Source organism: Orbicella franksi, chromosome 9, assembly GCF_964199315.1.
Source record: "Orbicella franksi chromosome 9, jaOrbFran1.1, whole genome shotgun sequence".
Taxonomy (NCBI): Eukaryota; Metazoa; Cnidaria; class Anthozoa; order Scleractinia; family Merulinidae; genus Orbicella; species Orbicella franksi.
In genome coordinates, this window is record NC_138153.1 from 11,221,653 (window position 1) to 11,245,671 (window position 24,019).

At 39.1% G+C, this 24,019-nt stretch overlaps 1 protein-coding gene across 1 annotated transcript; it reads right to left on the minus strand.

Annotated features, from left to right (window-relative positions):
* Positions 1-206: 206 nt before the first annotated feature.
* LOC145497356 (uncharacterized) lies at positions 207-14,054 on the minus strand. Its single transcript, XM_081477176.1, has 15 exons — positions 13,267-14,054; positions 12,031-12,133; positions 11,079-11,266; positions 10,516-10,683; positions 9,745-9,883; positions 6,104-6,276; positions 5,343-5,582; positions 4,382-4,558; positions 3,841-4,038; positions 3,259-3,435; positions 2,721-2,897; positions 2,373-2,571; positions 2,171-2,231; positions 1,351-1,519; positions 207-706 (listed from the first exon to the last, which is right to left on the minus strand). Exons 1-15 carry the CDS (start codon positions 13,337-13,339, stop codon positions 594-596), a joined length of 2,355 nt encoding a protein of 784 aa, XP_081333302.1. The 5' UTR covers positions 13,340-14,054; the 3' UTR covers positions 207-593.
* Between the last annotated feature and the right edge of the window lie 9,965 nt (positions 14,055-24,019).

The window sequence follows — 24,019 nt, forward strand, 5'->3', positions numbered from 1 at the left end:
AAACGTATCCGTGGTCCACAATAAACACTTAATGGCTGGTCCTGAGGGAAACAGTTAATTTCGTTTCCTGAAGTGATTTGTGATATAGCACAAAGAATAAATTAAAAAGAATTAACGTGCAAAGACGGTCAACAATAGCGGGTTACAGCGCAATGTTACCCTCTGACGTCATAGATTTTGCAGTGTTGTCACTCAGAGACTTTTGGTGGGAAACAATTTTATTGTTAAACGTCATGTGTCCACGAAGTGGCCAATGAGGGCGCGCATTGTTGTGGAAAATCTTCCTGCTAAATAACAAATTATTCTTTCAATTGTGTTATCTGGTGTGATAAGAGACCGAATTGCGAGCCTCGCAGTCTTACAACCATAGTAACTTACAAACATTTTCTTCGAATTTTACAACAAAACATCAGATATGCCTACTTAGGACACACATTCACGGACACACGTGATCTATCCACTAGATCTATCTATCTCTACAGCATCTAGCCCTGATGAAATCCTATAACATTATTTTATTATTTAGGCGCATTATCATTCTGTGTCCAGGAAAATAGATCGTTCATTTTGAATCGTCTCTGGTCCACGTGTGTTTAACATGTCTTGCATCGACGTCGACATTTTGATCGAACCCACGCACTAGTCTTGCAACTCCCCTGCTTCGCCCAAGTTTTACACATCACGTGACTATCAGAGCACCTGTGGACTTTGCAAAGAAACAAAAGTCGATTGTTATTTTTAAAAGGAAGATCAGAGATTAGTTTCCTTCCCTTATGAGTATCACAATGTTCCAGGTGGAGTCAAGAGAAATATGTTGACTTCGCTGCACACTTGGTTGAGACAGTTCTTTAACTGGGGAAGACACCAACAGGACCGTTTGAATCGGCGTCCAACAAGCCAATAGATAAAATCAAAAGCCCATCTTGAGAAATTATTATGCAAAAATTTTGAGCTATGCCGAATGATATAATATAACTACATCAAAGTAAATGCAATTGATGCTTTAAACTGTGAGATAATGGTTTGACACTGACTATTTTTTTTTTTTTTTATGTTTCGTTCAAGACGTTTCGGCTGGTGCTTGAGCCTTTATCAGTTTGAATATTAACGTTAGTACGGGTGATTCGAAAAGCAGTACGTCGAACGCGCTCTGAGGAAAATTCCGCGTGAAGCTTCAAGAAAACGTAGCGCGAGACTTATGCACTTGCCAAAGACTGAAAAGTGTACTTTGAACTTCTTGATAGAAACAATAAAACGAGTTTCAATATCAAAGAGCAAATATCGTTTGCTTATGTTCTAAGATATTTTTTTGTGAATAGAAATGTACATTTTTTCATTTTAAATACAAACCTCTTTTAAGTATGCATTCCTTCAAAAAACACCGCCGCAGATCAGTGGGTTTTGTTTTCCCATCACAAGCCGACGTATTTAGTGGTTTATTGTTGCTCCTGGAACAAAATACACCTCTTATCTGATGCCCAGATCCACAAGTCTTAGAACACTTGCTCCAAGAGCTCATCTACGAAGACATAAACATGCAAAAAATTAAACATGCAAACATGCAAAAGAACGTTTCGCTAATCCTACCTTTTCTTCCCTACTGTTATTAGCGTGTACCTGTTACTAATTCGGTGTCAAATGCTGTTGCTGCTTCTGTTCATGATGTTTTTGTTGTTGTTGCATGTTGCTAGGATGAACACTTACGCCCTATTTGCAACTTATCCACGTGTAATGCGCTTGTATTCGCTGTCAATCATCTTCATTTTAAAAGTTGGTCTTAGAGCGGAAATTAATTTATGGATATTTAGACCAACAGCCAAAGCGTTTTCAGAGTAATTTAAAGCCACAAGCCTGCAAGGCGTGTGCAAAGTGCAAAATTGTTTCCATCACTCTTACATGAAATACCATGCGTATCACTTGCTGGGGCTGTAAATTTATTAGCTTGTCGGTTGGAAATGGGCAGACCTACAGTATGGAGGTGGTGTGTTTTATTTCCGCTTTGTTTTATTCATTTATTGGGAGAATGGAGAAGAACAAATATAAAAAAACTGGATCATTGGATATTGCAGTTCAAGAGTTTTCATAGTCTTGGCTATCAATCTTCTGAAATCCAAAGTGCGCTCGTGGAATAATTTTTAATTAGGTTAAACTCACTTTCACATGTACTCACCTTCCAGACTGGTGATGGTGATAGTTGAATCTTTCTTCTTGGACAAGGCTCAGTGTTGCACCTATGTTGGCATAAAATTCATTGTTGTAATTCCCTCGCCACTGAGCGATACTATCTCCGTTCATGTTTATAAAATATTCTGCAAATTGCAACGAAATTGGTCGCATTTTTACGTTTGATAGAAAGTAATAATTTCTCTTACTTCTGTTTAGTAACTGGTGCTTTGTCCTTACATAATTTCCAGGAGGTTGATATCATATTTTTTCCAACACACATCTTTGTTCGGCGTTTGGTTCCACCTCCACAAGTCCTACTGCAGTCTTGCCAGTCTCCCACGTTCCATTTATATTCAGAGGGGCATGGTTCCACGTTGCATTCTTGCCATGCTGCGGGTGGAGGATCTATGCGAGATAAAACCTTATGTTTGTTGCAACTATTCCACAATTTACCTTTTATAGAAACAAAGGTAATAAAATTGGAATGATCTTTTAAAGGTTCTTTCAGATGAAAATGAATGTTTCCAGTGAAAAAGAAAAGAAAGTAACAATACCCTCGCACAAAGTATCTTCAACCTCTCTCTTGTTGTCAACACCGCAAAATGTCTTCCTATTTCTTTGGCCTCCACCACAAGAAACCGAACACTCGTCCCAGTCTTCTGCATACCACTTGTAGTCTTCTTTCTTTTCCGTCTTTACCTTGACTTCACTTCGCTTGTAATTCTTCAGTTCTAAAAAACGGGAAAGGCTATGTTTTTGTTTGACTATTTTGCTAGGTTTTTTGGAGATTGAATAGGCGTGGATTAAGCTGTTAATATTCCCATAACCTTTTATTCAATAACGAGCCAATAACAGAATGGGTGCTTTTACACAACATGCCAGAGTTTTAGACTCGGAAAGTTTTCACGCCAAAGGTCGCAACTTTAATGCATGATTTACGTTTCTGTCTAAGGACAGCAACTATAAAGAAATCGGCGACCCTATGCAACTTCTCAATATACTTTTATCCTTGTACTGAAAATCCAAAGTAGACATAGCACCTTTAGACTCAAAATGAAGACAACCATGCACTTTCAAACCATAATAACCTACCTTTCTTACAAATAAAGCTTCGTTCCATGTCGCACCTATCTGTACCCCAGCCTTTCCTATTCATCATTAGAGAACAGTCCAATCCAAATCGAGGCTCTCCTGGATTCCATGCGTTGTAAACAACTTCCGTATCATCGGGCCAGGCAAAATTACCTTTGCTTGGGCTATACTTCGCACCTAGAAATAGCGCATTTGCCATATTAAGAGAAAGAAAAAGCTTGCTCTTTTTTTGTTCTCTTTTATTCTTCAATCAAAGTGCGTTTGGTCTCTTTTTGTGACTGTTAATTTTAGTGTACGATTAACAAGCTGTTATGCACTGGTAAGAACTTTCAAAAAACAAAGTATTAAGTCAGGATTTTTGCTAATTTACAGTGCATATCTCCAGCAGAAAATAGTTAAAACATCTAATCCTCAATGACTGAACAAGGTACGAAGTGACGCCATTGTGAATTTTGATTGTCTTCTTTCTTCCTTTTCTTTCAGCTTCATTGTATGCTATATGTAGCTATTTCTAACGTCTTAGAAATCTTGAAAAAAAAATCCTGAGAGGTATTGTTGCTGAAAGAAAATTTAATTCCATACCAAGCCAGTAAAATATATTGTTCAGATTGTCCTTCTCCAGTTCTTCTCGTAAAAAGGTCTCCTCTTCGCTACTCCTGAGAGTTAGAATTCCTGCTCCGTTATCCAGGCACGAATCGGTCGCATCTTGTATATTTTTCCTTTCTAAGTTCACTTGATAACAAGCATTGTTGAAAAAAAGCCAATCCCGTGGACAGGTTTCTATAAGAAAGACGATAAAACGGACGTATATCATTATCATAACAAGGTTAATCGACAAAGGCTGACAAAAATTGACTCCAGAATGGCCCTTTGGATCATTAACTCAGTGACTCTCTGATGGACAAAAGGTGCATGATAATGTATCGATAAAAACCAAGATTGCACGTTCCATATTCCTACCCGGCTGACTAGGCTTGTGCTTGTTTGGGGGGGGGGGGGGGGGGAGGGGCATGGCCCAATGGATAGATAGGCCCATTGACTGATATATGGACAGAATCAACATGACGTACTTAGCGCCCTGCAAACACAGACTGAGCCTAATTAATAACTGAGCATACTTTACCGCATTGTTTTCCATAGCATTTACGAGATTGTACTGGTAGTTTCGTCTTGCTGCAATATTTCGAAGATACTTTTTCTCCTTCGCTTTTTTCACAGTAAACGTGTCGTGTTTGTTTCCCTGAGCCACATGGAGATGAGCAATCATTCCAATGCCCAGTGTGCCACATGTGTGGATAATCTGCGTATGAAAACAAGTTATGTGGAGATCTTGGGTGCTTACTATCTGTCAGAATAGACTGGTTAAGATGAATGTTGAATAATGGTAAGGCTTTTGCCAAAATCAGAAACCCGACCAAACGAGATGGCGCTTACCATTTACAATTCGATTTCCCGTAATTGTTTTCGGCTGATGAGAGACTGGAAACTGAAAATTTAGCAAATGGTAAGGACATTTCCGTTTTTCCGTTCCTCTGGAGGTAGTCTATAATATCTGAAAGGATCCTGCAGATTTTTTTATTTCGAAATTTCAGAATCCTTTGGTTGATTCCGGATTCTTTGTCACCCATTCCATATATGCAGCTACGATTTATGGTATGATGTGTGGGAACATAGATAAGTATATGTTTCTTAGTGTGTTTTTGTTTTTTGTCTTTTGTTTTTTTTTTGTGGAGTCTTTGGAACTTATACCCACTGATGTAACGAAGATATCGGTTGGAAAGATTAATGAAAACGCTTTATAAACCGTTATAAGACCGCTTCATTGAGGCATTCATCAATCCACGGTCTACCGTAGCACACTTTATCAACTGCCACGAGGAAATGTTCTGACCTAAATTACTCAAAAAAAAAAAACAAAGAAAGAAATAACACTGAGATCACTTCACACTGTTGACACATTCAACTATTCTAGTCTGTAATTTTCCGGTCTTACTGTGCACCGTCCAAGCGCTGAGGAAAGGCTACCACACCACAGTTACAACAAGTAGAATTTCGTTGTAGTGTAGTATCGTGGCTTGTATTACCTGGGCATCCATACATGCTATTTATCATTAGGAGATCGTTAGATGTCAGGTATTGTCTTTGGCCAATTCGATTCTGATACTTCGGGTCCTTGGTCTTGATTGTCACCAGATAACGCCTTCGTTCTGAATCTAGTTTTGCGAAATAGTCTTTCCCGTAATGCATAATACTCATGTAGTCGTATTTGACTTTAAGTTCGTCTCCACCGCCGTGGTAGTATTTCTTGAACTGATCCGATTTACCTGTAAGGAGGATATGACCGAAAATTTTCAGTTTATACTTAAGAATCTATCAAACGTTAGGAGGGAGAGGAGGTTAGACTGCTGTAGGATGCAGATGGGGGTCACTTAATCGTAAAATTCTTAAGTCAAAATATCGATTACAGTCAGATTTCCTGAACGAATAGTGTCACACAATTCTAGAGGTGTCTTCCTTCGCGCATGGTGTTTAAATGAGTACTTGGGGAGTTCCTTTGGGGTTAAACAATATAAGTAAATGCTCAGCTGTCATTTCAATTCCCTAGCGGAATATACCGCTCTTATTTCTGCCCACAATGCAAATATACTGTCAAGCAAACAGGCCGTGAGGCTACTTAGAACTTAGCAGATCAAACGAAGCTCTAAGCTGTTTTCACAAATTCGTCGCTTTCTTTTCGAAGTAAGTTTATGCTTGCCACAAACAAGCCATTGATTCTAATTATGAAGTCCATATTTCTCTTTGGGATGATTTTCTTATTTTAATGCATCCAAAACTGAACAAGTACCTGGTAGTATATTGTCCCAAAGTATCTGTATGTATTTGTCCCTGTCTGGCCGAGACTGTGTGTGCCATAAGCCAAGCGAGTGCCCCACCTCATGAATGACGCTACCAGGAGGACAGTGATCTCCAAGTTTGATTGGTTGATAGCCACCAATTCGACCAATCGACGAAGCGCATCTGAAACAAGGTTAAGCATGTAGAAATGAAGAAAGTACTCACAGTGATGTAACAAATTGATTAACAGAAAAGTTGAAAAGGTGTTAAGAGTCCCTGTCCATAAAAATGGAAAATAACTCGGCAAGGGTCGAAAATTCGATTTCGCTCATACTTTCATGGCAGATAGGCTAGGGCATGACAAAAACCACTAGATAGTTTTTTTGGCAAAATATCCTTTTATTTCAAAGAAATATACAAATTACCAAATTCCCAAATTCCGTTAAAATCGTCATTTGACGCACCATTTTATTAAACAAGTTTGAGGGCCTCGCATGCAAAACCACATTATTCTTCCGTCTTTAAAACACTCAAATATTTTTGTGCAATGTTTAAATGTGTACTGGGTTGATTTTAGGGAATGTTGCGTTGTCTCTTTGGGTGCAAAATAATTAAATTTCGAAGACATGTATTTTATTCACGTAAAAGTACTTCGTGAATATAATTAATTTTCACCATGTGCGAAACCTTCAAATGGATTAAGCTTCTGGTGGTTGAATTGAAGAAGGATGGTCTACAGATTCCTGTAAAAATTTCTTTGGGCAAGTGATTGTGAGCAACGCGAGAGCTTTTCAAAGTACGTTAAAAATGCAAATATTTGACCATCCGTCGTCAAATTTCAATTTACGGGTTGGACGTACATTTTAGCATGCGCCACATGACTTGACCTATGTTAAGTTGAAATAGACACAGAGCTGATAATTTCGAAATGTTCTAAGCTCATTTGCTGTAAAAGGCAGGTCCAAAGCCGATTTGACGTGTTTCTCTCACCATTCGTCGCACATAAAGCAGAAGTTTGCTTTTGTTTACATAACGTCCGATGTACATCGCCAACTGTCGACTTATTTAATGGTCGAATATCATGAATCTGTGACCCTCTTTCGACACATATGATCACCACTGCATCTAAGTCAAAAACGGCTAAGTCATTTGTAGATAGTTGCTTGCTTTGCACTACACCAAAATATTACGTTTGATCATCATGGTTTGATGGCTTGGTGCTTGTAGCGGTTCCTTGTTCGTCACGCAATGCTGTCATCCCATTCTAGGGGGTAGCGGTAGGACAATTTCTATCCTAATACGTAAGGCTCCGTAAGGCTTGGAACCACTGGGAGCACACAATCGCATTGAGTAGGAAGAGATTAAATTAAGAAATGAAAAGAATGAATAGTTTACCATTACCCCTGTTGTTATCTTTTACTCGACCACCGCTAATTACATACCCTGCGTAATACTGTAACGCTAAACTCATACCTACAATAGGTCTTTTCGCGCTGTGCAATTATTTTTGGTTTACATGTAATACAGTGGGCTACCCTCGGGGAAATGGGTGGTGACCACTTAATGGGGTTAGCCGCTTAAATAGAGGTTGGTGTACCTTGGGTATTTAATTTTTCACTATCGGGTTATCAATTTCTTGGTGAACATGGAGTCAATTCAAGACAATCATGATAGGCGTGTGTTTGAATCATAACTCGTCATGCACCTTCGATTTCAGACTCTTTTCTGCCATCGCCCTTTCCAAAACAAAGTTTTTAAATTTTGGGTGGCCGCTTAATAGGGGTAAAGACAATAATGAAACCCTTATCGGAACGACCAAATGGTGGCCGCGGAGGTAACCGGTCAATAGGTGTTTTATTTACAATATTTTACTGACAATAATTTTGGACAGTCCTCTATTTTCTGTTACAAACATACCAATGCCTCGCCACTAAGCAAATAAAATACGTCAAAATAGCATGGCCGGGGCTATTTACTCACGTAATTACTTACTAAATTTAGTCCGTTTTTCTCACGAATTAGACACGTTGTGATTTCCTATTTTTATTTCAGCTAGTTCTTGCTTCATTGATCTATAATTTGTTTATGGTGATTTTTTTTTTTTTAATTCTAGTGAGTACAGGCACTAGCTTTATCAGCTGTTGTCTGAAACAAACATGGTTTGGACCGAGGTCACGTACACAATAGAATACGATTATATAAATATACACATATTATTATATATATGAACAAACAGATGAACTATGATTAAATTGTTTCACTTGCTCTGAGAGTGCTCTATACAAAATAGATCCAAATGTGCAGCATATGTCGTGACAGCATTGCGTGACGAACAAATAACGGCTGTAAGATTGTGCTGCGCCGACACGCTTATCAGCAATGGTCAGCAATCGATCAAACGTAATATTTTTAATATTTTGGCGCACCGCAAAGCAAGCAACTATCTACAAATGACTCAGATGCAGTGATGTTCATATGCGCAGAAAGATGGTCACAGATTCATGGTATTCGACCATTAAATAAGTCGACAGTTGGCGATGTACATCGGACGTTATGTAAACAAAAGCAAACTTCTGCTTTATGTGCGACGAATGGTGAGAGAAACACGTCAAATCGGCTTTAGACCTGCCTTTTACAGCAAATGAGCTTAGAACATTTCGAAATTATCAGCTCTGTGTCTATTTCAACTTAACATAGGTCAAGTCATGTGGCGCATTCTAAAATGTACGTCCAACCCGTAAATTGAAATTTGACGACGGATGGTCAAATATTTGCATTTTTAACGTACTTTGAAAAGCTCTCGCGTTGCTCACAATCACTTGCCCAAAGAAATTTTTACAGGAATCTGTAGACCATCCTTCTTCAATTCAACCACCAGAAGCTTAATCCATTTGAAGGTTTCGCACATGGTGAAAATTAATTATATTCACGAAGTACTTTTACGTGAATAAAATACATGTCTTCGAAATTTAATTATTTTGCACCCAAAGAGACAATGCAACATTCCCTAAAATCAACCCAGTACACATTTAAACATTGCACAAAAATATTTGAGTGTTTTAAAGACGGAAGAATAATGTGGTTTTGCATGCGCGGCTCTCAAACTTGTTTGATAAAATGGTGCGTCAAATGTGGATTTTAACGGAATTTGGTAATTTGCATATTTCTTTGAAAGAAAAGGATATTTTGCCAAAAAAACTATCTAGTAGTTTTTGTCATGCCCTAGCCTATCTACCATAAGAATATGAGCGAAATCGAATTTTCGACCCTTGCCGCGAAATTAAGAATTTGCCTGATTTTTACAGGCAGGCACTCTTAAAAAGTTGACAGACCACAGAAAATGAAACGGTTAACAACGGTGTCAATGATTTCACCACTGAAAGCCAGTTCTATTTAGTTCTTTATAAGACATTTTTATACGCAGTTGAAAATACTCTTGAGCCAATTCTTGTGGAGTACCTGTGTGCTGATTTAAGACGCAATTACAGGAGTATGCATTATAGTAAAGACCGCTTTGGTTTACTTGTAAATTTTCTTGTTGCTCTTACTTAAAATGATCTCGACTCAGTCAACAAGTAAATTACTCGACGAACCGCGTAGCAATTCCAAAAAGTTATTTTTCTTATCAAGGTTTCATACTGTTTCTGTTACCTGCGACTTAACGGGTTCTTTTCCCGGTATAACTCGACCCAGTCTCTGTGGCCCGTTTTCTTGGGGACAAACTTGATACAGGTCTGCTCAAACCAGTGACGCATGCCATGATGAAACCTATCAGCTAAATGGTGCCCGACTGATCGAGAAAAAATAAAAAAAGTTTTAAACGAAGACTAAGTGATATAATAATACAGTGCAATTCCGATTTTTCGAACCTCCAGGGGAAACAAAAATTGGTTCAAAAATTCGGAGAGTTCGAGAAATCGGGGGTAAAATTACAGTGTTCAACTGAGGAGAGGGAACGACTTTTGGTTCGAGTTATCGGGAGGTTCGAAAAAATGAGGGTTCGAGAAATCGAGATTCCACTGTATTTATCCCTGTTATTTGGCCGCAGTTGGTGCAAGTGTTCTGCTGCCTATTTGAGTTCAGCAGTTGGTTAACTGTTCATGTATTTCATTATGGCTCTTAGTCGAATCATGATGTTTCGAAAATAAAGTTTCATCGCCGGATGAAGCAAGTGAGTGTGCTAATAAATCCGGAAGAAACGAAAGATTATATCAAATATCAAAGCCTTTACTGTCCCAATAAATTACGAGATCTTAACGTCTAAATTACGCAAAAAAAAAAAAAAAACAATCACGAAAAAACATTCATGGTCTTCTCATGACAACATGATCACTGTTTGCCAAAGGGTACTCGATAATGCAATACAGCATGCGTTACAGACCTGATAAAAAAAGAAGACGTTCAAGGTATTGCTAAGCTTACCAAGATCAGGTGGAATGTAATACGGCACAATTCTTTCAGGCCATAAAAAATCCGCTTGGGCCCAGACTCCAGCGGCTGCTACATCCAGATGGAAAGGTGTAGTCATGGCTTTCTGCACTTTAGTGAGTAGGATGTCCCCTTCAAAGTCTTCCAAGGAAGGAATGGTACCTTATAAAAACAGTAAGAAATCGATCTCTCAACCAAACTCTAATAGAATCGTAGTATTTTTGAGGTCTCATGTTATCAGCGACAATATCAGCACAAGCCGCTGGGTAGCAAGGATGGCGCTGTTGTGAAAGCGCTCGCCTCCCACCAATGTGGCCCGGGTGCGATTCCGGCCCGGTGTCATATGTGTGTTGAGTTTGTTGTTGGTTCTCGCCTGGCGGCGAGGGTTTCTCTCCGGGTACTCTGGGTCTCCTCCCTCCTGAACAACTAACACCTCCAAATTTCAATTCGATCAGGATAGAGGACCGGCATGAAAACCAGGGCTGCTGTGGCTACCTCTCGAAATATTATAATTTATTACAGCAAAGTTAAATTAGTGATTTTGCTTCTGTATTTACCCGTTATGTTATAAACGTTGATGGCTTCATGGCCTCCTTCTCCTTCAAAGCATTCTTGTGATTCCCCGTGGTCCTTGTATCTCACTTGAAGCTTGTCATCTGCCAAGCACTCGCCGCCATTACGAACCGCAAAATACTTAAACCCTTTGTCATTCGCGACTGTTGCGCACTTTAAGACTGAGTTTACTCTGGAAATAAATTGATATAAAATAAGTAGGGGTAATCAAATGGTGACGATTGAAATTAGGAAAAAATCTCACTCGCGTTTTGTCAAAATTCATAATAATTTCCCGGGCCTCTAGGCAAATTACGCTTCCCACCGTGGGCTTTTGACTTGTTTATTATATCGACAAATTACACGCCAAACGTTGCCGTGGCAATTTTGTAATTTCACATGTAATATCATAAATTAATTAACGCCGAAATTTCTCGCTAAAATTAGGGAGTAAATTGTCACCCATATACGATTCTCAGTGGAAATAAGTCTGGTAGCACAAGCTCTTTGAGTGAGGGGTGTGCTACTTGATTCGCGCAATTACATTTTGCTGGGAACAGTAGAACATAAATTTGTTAAGCCTCCAGTTGGGAACCTTAAGTTAAATATTGATATAAATCAATCAATCAATCAATCAATCAACCAATCAATCAGTCGATCAATCAATAAGTATTAAATAAACTTGGCTGATATGTTTTATTGAAGATCATTCAAATTCGCGTCATCGGAAGCGATCACAAAGTCTTCTCATCACAGCATCCTCCGAAATCTTTGGAAAAACTTGAGGAGTTTTCAGAAAATTCGTTTTGTTTTTGGAATATCGCTAAGTATCTTTGAATTATCGTGGAAAAATGTCCTCGAATATCTTTGGGGAAAGCAAGTTTTACATCTGACAAAGGTACTAGCTTCCTTCAACATAATTTGTTGCGTATACTCGTTATTAGATCACTACATTACCTGTCCCAGTAGAATCCTTCCAGCCCGTTGTGATGTCCCTCTAAGCTCGCAACTGCTGCTGTGTCATTTTCCGGGAGATGCCAACATCCTAGGTTGTCGTAACCTTGAACAAAAGTAACTTTTAAGCAGGGAGAAAAGTAAAATGTCTATTTTCTGGCCACGTGACACCAATGAAACAGCTCTCGTAAGCTTGAAATTCTATTTGTCGTCATAGTGTAGCAGCTGTTACTGTTATGAGAATAGTGGCATTGTTTCTGTTGCTTGCCCTGTTGTTCTCTCAAAAGTTATCGAGCCATTTATGTGAGACCTTGCGAGAGCTGCTATCTGACCCCTAGTCACTCCCCCTTGGTGGGATGCAGGTTACATCAACCGTTTGTCCGTTACGGAACTATACGCTAAGAGAGAGTTTTAACCAAAACTACAGAGGGCTGGGTTGTTCAAAGCCCGATTAAGCTAACCCAGGATTAGCTAGAATTTGGATTTTAGTTTTGTAACTTTTCGGTGAGGTTTTCAGTTTATACTGTTTATCCTTCAGTTTTGAGCTTGACTAAGCTCAAACTACACAAAACGTAAGCAGTAAAAAACCTTTTTTATATAAGAAAAATTAATACTTCGGTTAACTTTTAACCCTGTTTAGCGTTAACCGGCTTTCAAACAATCCGGCCCAGCTTAGTATTCGCGGTTTGATCGCAAATCGTATCTTACACATTTCTTTAAAATATATTTGTATTTTATTTGGTAACTTAAAATTTTTTGAAATAGCTTGTAATGAATTCTAGACAAAAGAAGATTTGACATGATCTTGCAGAGTTTACCTGTTAGTTATGTTTATTCATGCTTTTAAAGATTTTGTGCCTCGGGCTATCTTGACTTTGTTTGGGTCTTTTTATGCTCATGTGTAAGTACAATGATGGATTTACTCTGCTATTTAACCTCTTGTAGGTTAAAATGCCATTTTCTATCAAAAACTAGTTTCCCTTCACATGCATTCGTTTTTCAAGCGGGCAGGTAACTAAATATTTGAAAAAGAAAAACATTAAGAGAGAAAGAAAAAGCGTAAAGAATTAATTAGTAAATCATCTGAAACATGTCAAGTGGAACTCGCGACGCTCTGAACTTCAAGAAGCCCTTGTGTTTCACTTAGGCTCTAAAATGCCGTATGACAACACGATGCCTCCTCGAGGACATGATCAGAAAAGAACAATCCGCGAAGTGTCGACAATATTATTGTCTTACCTAACTGGTTACCAGTCTCGGCAGTGGTCGCCAGAAAACACTTGAGCAACGTCACACAGAGAAGAATAATCATGGAAGCTCCGGACTGGAATTTTTGGGGTCCGACACGGTGCTAATTACTTCAAACTTTTGCTTTTGTATTCAGTTTCCTACGTTTACGGAACTCGGTTCATATCCCGCCAAATCGGATAAATTAGTAATGCCGGATTGTCGTAGGACAAAAGGTACCCCGCTGTTATGTTTGACTGATTTGCAACCTGTTGCTCTTAAGCGCCTGTCAATCGCTTCAGTGGAAATTTACATAGACTTAAGCTTATGGGCGGCTATAGGACGTCAATTCAAGCAAAATTACATGACACGAAAACATACGTTGATTGGTTGTTGAGGACAGCACTTGGAGCAACAACACAATACTTGGGGACGTTCGCGCCCAGTAATACTGCGCATCCCTTCTGCGCACGAAATTTAATTAGGTCGCAATGTCGCGCCACGTCATATATCAAGCGCGTGCACAACGGAAGAAATATTTAAGCAAGTATAGAGCTTGGCACCGGGAGCTTCAACTTCGCCTGCAATTTACTCTCTCGGATGCTCGGTGATTCCCATTTTTCTTTTCGTGGATCAATTCCTTGCCCGATTATACTGCACTGCATTGCACTGCACTGCACTGCATAGCACTGTACAACACCTCACTCTACTCTACTACACTGCACTACACAGCACTGCCCACAGCACTGCATTACAGGGCACTCACTACACTGCACTGCAATACACTACAATACAATACACTACACTGCAATGTTTCGCGCTACGTCACAATGAGTAAAAGCAATTAGCTCGCTATATAGTAGTACATTAAAGCAGTCACCGAAAGGAAAGGACGAAGTGATGGCAGAAAATGCAAAACTGTCGATGATATCTCCAAGGCAGATGAGAAATGAAAAATAAAAACTTTCAATATTTAGGTGCGTGTTTTATCAACTATCAAAATTTACCTGCTTGTAAAAAAAACAAACCAGACAAGTTATCACAATTTCCCGACGTGGTTTTTCAAGGGAAAGGTGTCAAGACGACATAGCAATGTCGATGGCTTGCTTCCGCTCAAATCCGTCTGAAGGACTGGGTGCCATGTCTAAAAATAAAATTAAGAGGCCCCTCCGGATTACTGGGGCCTAAGGACTTGAATGGGGATTAACCTGCTTGACGTTTCTTCTCTTGGTTGTTATCCTATAAAAAGATAAATCAGTAATGCCGCATTGTTGTAGGGCAAATGGTAAAAAGAGTAAAGTAAAGTCTGCATACGAGCCAAGTGGCTCATCGGGCGGGAGCTTATTCCGGTTTCTGTAGTATGAAGCGACTAGGAGTATTTCTACTCCTCTCTGGATGGGATGCTAGTCCATCGCTGGGTTACCCCCCAGCATTAAATTCGTCGGTACCCATTTACATACCTGGGTGGAGTGAGGCACTGCGAGAGTAAAGTGCCTAGCCCAAGAACACAACACGATGTCCCTAGCCATCAGGCCAGGGCTCGAGCCCGGACCGCTCAATCTGGAGACGAGCGCACTAACCATGAGGCCACCGCGCCTCCACACGACAAATGGTACCCCATTGTTATGTTTCACTAAATGATGTGCAAACTGCTGCTCGTAAGCTCCTTCACTCTCTTGTGACATTTACATACACATTAAGTGGCTGAACACACTTTTTGATGCTTGCGTTTTATTCGGCTTTTTTTCTGAAAATCGCGATACTTTGGTCGCCAAAAATGGCAACACGCAAGTAAATAACAGAAGCTTCGGTTTTTCGATAATTTAGCCGACGTATGTGCCGTTATCATGGCAACAAAAATCAATATAAACTGGCCTCTAAAATTGGTTTTGTGTTTTTCAATGTCTGGGAACAACCTGTGGTAAACGTTTTGCCATTAAAATCTTTGTGTCAAAATATTACAGCCTTTCCTGCTATAGATCACGTTAATTTTGATTGAGTTTTGAGCAATTTAATAAGCTTCCCTATGGAATAGAGGTGAACATTTCATACGAAATTAAGGTCATTTACAATACATTTCGAGTGAAACCTGGCCTCACTAGTATTCCATATGAAAAATATCAGCCAACCGTATTTGTAAATCTTGCAAATTAAAATTTTGTATCGTAAAGGTCTGATGCCAATTTTACTATAAAAGAGGCGTCTGCGAACTCGTTTTCGAGTTATAAGTACGTGAAGTTGTGGTGTTCCAACGGGTCAACCTGTTTACTCTGTAACATGTTATTATAAGAGATATTTCATGAAGATGAGCAGCAATGACTGGATATTCGTTTGATATCACTACGGTTAGTAATATCACCTGACAAGCAATGGTAGTGTTGATCTATTAAATTATAAATGCTTGAAAGTATTGGAAACACCTTGTGCTTAAGACATTGTGAACACAGGTATAAATATTTATGGTCAAAACGTGAAATTTAATGAGGAGAATTTATGTGCATTGCTTAACGCACAACATAATCCCAGCAGATCTCAAATCAAACGTCTCAGTCAAGAATCATACAGCCGCCCTTTTGTTTTTCCCTCATACTAATAAAATTGTAACTGGCAGAAGTTCAGGGTTCCAATTCCCCATACCACCTCTTGCCAGTTAAGATTCTTGCCCTAATTCTAATTGTTTCATATTTCATATACACGGCTTTACAAGCGTCTAGCTTTTAACACAAACCGCGCGTAAGCAAAGAGGCTTTACTTTTCATTTCGTTTTCAAGTTACACTGCCAGAGAAAGGTATTACCCTCTTGGAATCCGGCTCAGTTTTTCTACTTTTTCCATTTATCTGTAGGAGAAATTAAGCTTTATTACCGTTTTCTCAAACTCTTATAATTCATCAAATTTAAACAAAGGAAATCATGACCGTGACGGTGTTTGGATATCTGATCTGAATTAGTATAAATTTTTACGATTTTATTTCTCCGTTTTGTCCTTAGTTTTAGTTTCGATTGAGAAGATATATGAAACACTCAAGACAGTGTTTGACCACATTTCCAAACACCTCGAAGTTCGTCAAAAATACCCCGCTGCGCGTCGTATTTTCAATTCTCGTCATGGTGTTTGGAAATGTGGTCAAACACGGTCTTTCGTGTTTGATATATTACGTCAAACACATATAATAAGTAGATATATAAAGTGTGCAAATACCAAGATCGGTAAGAGTTACTCAGAGTAACTCACTAGAGGCTTAACTGGCCGAGTAATTTATTTACACCTAATGAGCTGCTTAATTAGTTCAATTCAAAACATTTTGACTAATGCTGAAAGAGCTGTTGATGATCAAACAAAGTATCTTTTCCTTTGCGCAATGCGTGTTGTAGAAAAGTTGTTGCTGAGCCCATAACCTTCGGCCCTTCTGGTTAGTCGTCAATGGAAAAGAAAGCTTGTCTATAACCAGTAATTTGTCACTTTTTTCTTTTTAACCCTTGTTATGTTTGCGGTAAAATAAACTGCAACTAGCTAGATAAAAGAGAGAAGCTCTTATTATAGTGAGACGCTAAAACACCTCTTGTGACAGCTGCATAAATTTCTCTCAAATGTCCATATCTTTACCGTCATTATCAAAACCAGTGAAGCGTCAAACTGTACAATATACAACAAAGCATGCGCGCGGGCGAGTCTTCTGGACAATTCGCAGTGAGAGCACTTGACCTCGAGCTACATAAATCCTTAACAGAAAACAGGGCTAGCTTTTCTCTGAACGCGATGCTTCCACTACAACTGTTAAGCTTCCTAGTTATTGCTAGTGGCTTTGGTCAAGCGTACATGCCAAACAGGCCATGCGTAACCAAAGTATGTACTGGCTGCGAATGGAGAAACGAATGGAGTCCAGGCATTTCGCAGGGAAATTGCGTGAAACAGCATCGTACTGAACACTGCTCGTATCAGACAATTCACGGTAATTTCTTCTGTCCCCCACCAACTATTTGTTGGCCCAAAACGCAGTCCAGGACAATGTGTAAGTATGCTATCGTTTTACTTTCAGATGAATGGTAATAATTTGAACATATTGTGGACTTTCTTGATCCCAGAAAATAACGACGTGCCTCTCTTGGAGGTGCGACCTATTACAAAAAACGCGCAATATATTATACAACCAACGTGCAATAAGCCCAATATCCGTGAAATTATGATCCTCTGCGCCCTACCAAAGCTATGTTATTGGGAAACGGTTTTCATTCATTATCTTGATTTGCATGCCATTCTTAATTAATATTAACGTTTTCTTCGTATGCATGTGTGTCAAATAGTGAGAAGTCACTATTCCCATGTGGTGCGACGCACAATGTGATTCCAAAAGATCTCTTAAACAACTAAGTTAGTTAAGAAAATTTCAAATTTTTACTGTTAAAAGAACCATTCTGATTAAAGATGAGCTTTTTGAAGAGCTCGAAAAAATACCGTGATACGCGCCGCAAAGATAATAGCATAGCATAGACCGAATATATGCCAAGAGATAGGCCCTTTGCAGGATCCGGTCACATTGTACGGAATTAATTACGCTGGGACGCAAGTTGCGCAGTGGGACTTCCGAAACAAAGAGAAGTCGGGCTGGACTGGTACGAGTTCCTTTGTTTTGGAAGTCCCACTGCGTAACTTGTGTCCCAGCATAATTAATTCCGTACCATGTGACAAGATCGTGCAAAGGATCTATTATGATCCTGGACCATATTCTCTTGTACACGCCCGGTGAAGAGGTGCTCGTTCGTACTTAATGTAGAACTCTAAAATCATTGTATGAGCGCAAGCTGTTACTATTTGCTCATAAAAGTTTTTTTAGCCTCTCTCCTGCTCCAATTACCAACCTATTTATCAAAAACATACACAAATATAATTCAAGGAGGATGACCGTCTCTGTGGCTAAGCCCAACACCGACTTCGTACGGAAGTCAATTTGTCATAAGGCAGTCGTTCTATGGAACTCTTTAAACAGCGAGACTAGAGTTATTTCCGACGCAAACTGTTTCAAAAAGGAATTCTAATGACCATATATGTCTATTATCATTTTTTGTATATAGTTCCATATTAAATTGTAATTAGTTAATTAGCTAGGAATTTTTATTTTATATACACGAACACATCAGCTCTACTGTAATTTTTATCCTGTTTAAATAAATGCTATTATTGTTATTATTATTATCATTATCATTATTATCATCATCATCATCATCATCATCATCATCATCATCAATATTTATACGCCGAAGAGATAACTTAGGCCAGTAGGACACGTCCACGCGTATCTGGATATTTTTTAATCCCGCAACCTTATCTCTCCGGATTCAAAAATTTCCCCGTCTACGCGTAGCGTAATCAAATCGAATTCGCTTGTCCACGCGCATCCGAAGAAAGAAAAAGTCGCGGATTCAAAAATATCCGGATACATGTGGACGGGGCCTTAGTTACCACAGTTACCACAATAAACTTATATTGTACCATAGAAACCGTGAAAGTATGCGCTTCTCTTTCTTTCCGTAAAATTATCGCGATGTAGTTTTACTCGTCTTTCTGCTTTGGACCTCTTATAACGTCCTGTCCTCGATTTGTTGAACTTTTTTCATACTTGTAGGAAGTACTGAACTGTAATGAAACGTTACGGAAACGTTTTCAAAACTTTTTTGAGCTAGCTACGTCTACGTTCTTTGGTTTGCAAGAAATGGATTAATTTCGTAAAGCAATATAAGGTAAAATTTTGACACGTTGTTACGAACTGTAACTAGCGTGCGTGTTTACGCTAATTAAGCCCTAGCAAATACAAATTCATCTATTCAATTACATAATTTGCGTGATTATAAAGTAATTTTGGAAAGTGCTTGCTTCCACGTGCAAAGTTAAATGGAAATTAGATGGCGTCCACTGAAAGAAGGGGAAGCCAGTTGCCTAATATGTGCCTTTTAATGTGTTTAAGCCGTGCTCATTCTCCATTGATTTGGTTGGACGTGTGTTTCTTTCTGTATTTTCTCTGAAAAACATCGAAGAATTACTTAATATTGATCAACCGTTACAAGAAATGGGTGGAAAGGAGTTTTACTGAGAACTCCGCTAACCAAAAGTCGTTTGAAAACTCTTTTTAACCAATAGAATAAGAAAGAAGTAAATCCTTCCAACCAGGCTACGACGGTTTTTCACAGGTGAAAGTGTTTTTTGTTACGAGATGTCCGTAAACCTACGACGTATTTTGCCACAGCTGGGCAAATTGAGAAAAATTTCCATATCTGCTTTATCATGATTATTTTTGAAACAAACAGCTTGCTGAGAAAGTTACATTTCATTGACAACTTAAAGCGCGAACTACGACACTTCTATAAGCAGGGATATATTGTAAGCAAAAATGGTTCTTCTACAAGTGTTAGTCTTGGTTGTTCTTTGCAATGGCCTTAGTAACGCGTGGATAAAGAAGTGCAAGTATAAAGTGTGTGATGGATACGAATGGAAAGACGATTGGATTCATAGCATACCCAAAGGACAGTGCGTGAAGCAGATTCGCTTTGGGCATCCCAAATACAAGACTAAGACAGCAGTTGTATGTCTTCCAACAATTCCATGTGTCCCCAAAATACAGACTAGGACAAAGTGTAAGTATTGTATCGTTTTATTCCGGAATGGAATTGTTTTAATTTGAAATTGAAAACTTTCTTGTAGAGTAGAAGAAAAGTTGTTTGTACTTGTAGGTGCAATTTACAACCAGATTTCGGTAACAGCCATGGGTATTCTGATAAAAATAATTCCTCGTTAAAATCTTAGATAAATAATTCCTTTCATTATGCCAATTGCTATACCACAAGGAAAACGTGTCAATATGTATTTCACAATGAAGTGAAATCTTTTGAGAAGTAATTACGTGTACACGATAAACAATGTCACCCCAACAGCGCAATTAAACAAATAATGAAGTCTCAATTTCACAGTCTCCACTTTGTGATCTTGGCATTCGGCGTTAAGGGGTTCGTTTACTTTGGAAGTAAGAAGCTGTTTGGAAGCATCAACGCACGAAGGTTCCCTTAATTTATTCCAAATCTACACGAAAAAAGTAGTCGTGGTGGGTCACGTGTTTCAAAATACGCAGAACTGGGTCACTTTCAGTGTTGTCTTGCAGAGGACGGCTACGAAATGAACAAAGACTTATAACGCGCGTGCATAGCCAATAATCTGCTCATTTTTCGGTGATGTTCTCGTTGCCGTTACCGTCGAAGCATTAGGGAGCTCAAGCAAACCACGACGAGGACGGCAACGAGAACGCCACCAAACAAAAGGTTTAATGAGCTGAACAATAGCTGTGCACGTGCGTTTTAAATCTCTGTATATTTCTTTGCCGTCCACTGAAAAACAACAACGTGAAATGACCAAGTTCTGCGTCGTCTACGGAACGTGGACGACGACGGCTAATTTTTGGTGTCTCCATTTGGAACTGAACGCCGTCGTTGCATAGTTAGCTTAAGTATATTTTTAGAGCCATTGGAGTAGCGAACAGATCTAGACAATTGCGAATTTCGCTGGTAAAATATAAATTCATTTTTTACTAGGCTTCGTCCTTGGCGCCGTCGTCGTGGTTGCTTAAGCTCCCTATTAGGAAGCTTAAGAAACCACGACGGCGACGTCGAGGACAAATTCGATTAATATATAGATTTAGGCCAGCCTAAAAGCGTAGCTCCTAGGCCGAGTTGTTCAGAGCCTAATTGAGCTAACTCAGGAAAAGGTAGCATTTTGATTTGAGTTTGGTAACTTTGCGGTGAGGTTTTCTGTATATTGTTTGGCCTTCTGTTTATTTGAGTTTTCATAATCACCATATACACAAAACAAAGCAGCAAAAAACATTTGTGTAGAAGAAAAAGTTATAATTTGGTTAACTTTTAATCCCGGGTTAGCGTTTACCGGCTTCCGAACAATCCTGCCCTGTTTTCAACAAGTTAACCTGACATGAGCCCGCGATCCAATCGAAAACCAGCACTTGGTCAGAGGACAACCTCAAAAAAACAAGTGACTTCGATGAGCTGTAACCTTGAGCCCGCGATATATGGTCACGTGATACTGGTCAGCGGATACCTTATTTTGACAGGTGTCAATTGATCGTAACATTGATGTCCAATATCAAAGAAGTACACGGTAAAACAAGGCTGCATGTCTCTGTTAACCTATTACACCTTTTGCTGTTCATTTACAGAAAATAAACATTCATTTGTCTCCAAATTTCTTTCTTTATGGTCAATAATAACTACTTAATAACCGAGAGGGAGGTCGTTACGGGAAAATCTCAAACTGAGGCCTTGCAGTATTGACCGAGCGATAGCCAGGTCAATACGGTAGGCCGAGGTTTGAGATTTTCCTGTAACGACCGAACGGTCGAGGTTATTAAGTTGTTTATTATATCGCTCATGAAATTAAAGAAAAGAAAAAAAAAATTATTTGAGCGGAAGTCAGCAATTTACATCCGGCGATGCGCGCGTTTACCGATTCATTCATCGTCTCAAACCCAGGGCAAAACTACACAGTCAGTGAACTTTACGTATTCCGTTAAAAACACACATTTCTTTACGGGAAAAATGATCGTCACAGCCTCAAAAAGGTATTTTAGTATCGTGGTGCCACAACTTGATGGGGGAGTTTTTCCGACTTTTGTGGCGAAACGTCAACGCACATAGAAAAGACAGACAGTGTTTCAAAATAGTCCAAACCAACGGTGTTTCGGTGAAAGAAAATACTAATGCTTCAGAATGTACTGCTCAGAATAACTCGATCTTCGCCATTCGCTTTCGACAACATATCTTCGCCTTCTTCATTCTGGGATTTATTGATGAACTTTTCAAGCTTTGTGAACGTCCAGATCTTCCTGCAGTTATCAGAAATACTGCTACCGACAGAAACCGCCCGATTGTTTACATCTGATGATCCTGGAAGCTGATTTACACTTGCTTGTGTTAAAGCGATGGAATCTTTTTGATGAGAACTGTGGCGGAGTTCAATATTTCAGTAATTGTTGTGACTAAGATGATAACTCAAAGTTTCTTCGTGGTGTTCTGCTCAGGATGCATGACAGATCTGCCGATGGTGTTTTTCACTTAGCGATTTTAGCTTTACCCAAGACTCGGTAAACTTTGATCGTTTTTCACTAGTGCTCACCAAGGTTACCGGCTGGTAAGTCAAAAACGACTTCCATAAAATTTTGTCAAGGAAAAATCTCTAAACTTTGAGCTACTCGGATTAATTTTACTTTCTCTTACTGTTTTTAATCGGCTTGCATCGTTTCAATGCGCTTGAATTTTAAGAGCCGGGCTCTTCCTAATTTGCATAATCCGTAATCGGCCCGTAATTGACTGTAAATGGATTTTCATTTTGGTCGAAAAAAAATTCGTTGTCGCGAAACGATAATCATTTACCCTTTAGGACATTCAGTTTTCAACAAAAGACTTTCAATAACACAATTTGCATGAGAACTAACATTCAATTGCATTATTAGGCAACCATATCCATGAAGGTAACAATCTTTAATGCGGCGAGACAAACATTACAGCCATAATAACATTTATTTTTGAAAGATAGAATATCAAATTCGCTGAACGATTTATCCTTCAATTGCCTCACTATTGAGGCATCGTGGCAAATACGTTTACATGAAACGAAACCACTGTCCACATTTAGCTGCCGTAATGGTACCAATATTTCGTTGTAGAGCTTGCTGCAACAGCTGCGTGCGATAATTTCACAGAGCAATTCCCTGGCGTCTTGCTTCGTCTCTTTTGACATCTTCAAAGGCCCTGACTATCCTTTCGCGGTGTTCAAATGGGATTCTATTTCTTCGTGGCATTTCTGGAGAAATCTAACTGTCACCATGACACACGTATACTGTAGTGCGCCCTCTGAGTTGTACGCAAAAAGTTTCATAAGTGGCCGAATTTACATATATCTGGAAGGGGAGGATTCTGACAATATGTTTTTTAAAAAAGTACATATGGTCCCCTGTTCTATAATCAAAATTTCGAGGAAAATTGGGCGAGATATCTCTGTTCAAAAGAACTGCCCGAATGAGCGATTGTTTTCTCTTAACGTTTGGTGAAAACACGGTAATGTTTGTCTTACCGCACTAAGGTTGTTACCTTCATGGATATGGTTGCATAATAATGCAATTGATTGTGAGTTCTCATGCAAATTGTGTTATTGAAAGTCTTTTGTTGAAAACTGATTGTCCTAAAGTGTAAATGATTGTCGTTTCGAGACAACGAATTTTATTTCAACCAAAATGAAAATACATTTACAGTCAATGAATGTCAAATGAAGGTATTGTTTTTCTTTTGATGATTTTGAATGTTAATGCATATGTAAATGTTATTCTTGAACGTTCCTTACGCGCAAATGAAGGTCATATTGGTGTTAATTGTGTTTATTGACCATAAAAAAAGAAATTTGGACACAAATGAATGTTTATTTTCTGTAAATGAACAGCAAAAGGTGTATTTAGAGTATGGCCGCCATGTTGCGCGACTCCGTCGTCGTCGTCGTCGTCGTCGTCGTCGTCGTCGTCGCCGTCGTACGTACGCGCCCGCGAGCAATACCGCTAGCCATGATAACCATGAGAAAATCAACTCGTGGGTTTCCTTTTCTTTCCTATATGAGTATGGGGCTCCGCTAAAAATTTAAAAAAATTAGCCCTCATGGATCACGTTCTCCAGACAACGTAGAATTTAGTCCTTTCACGTTGTTGTTTTGCAGAGGACGGC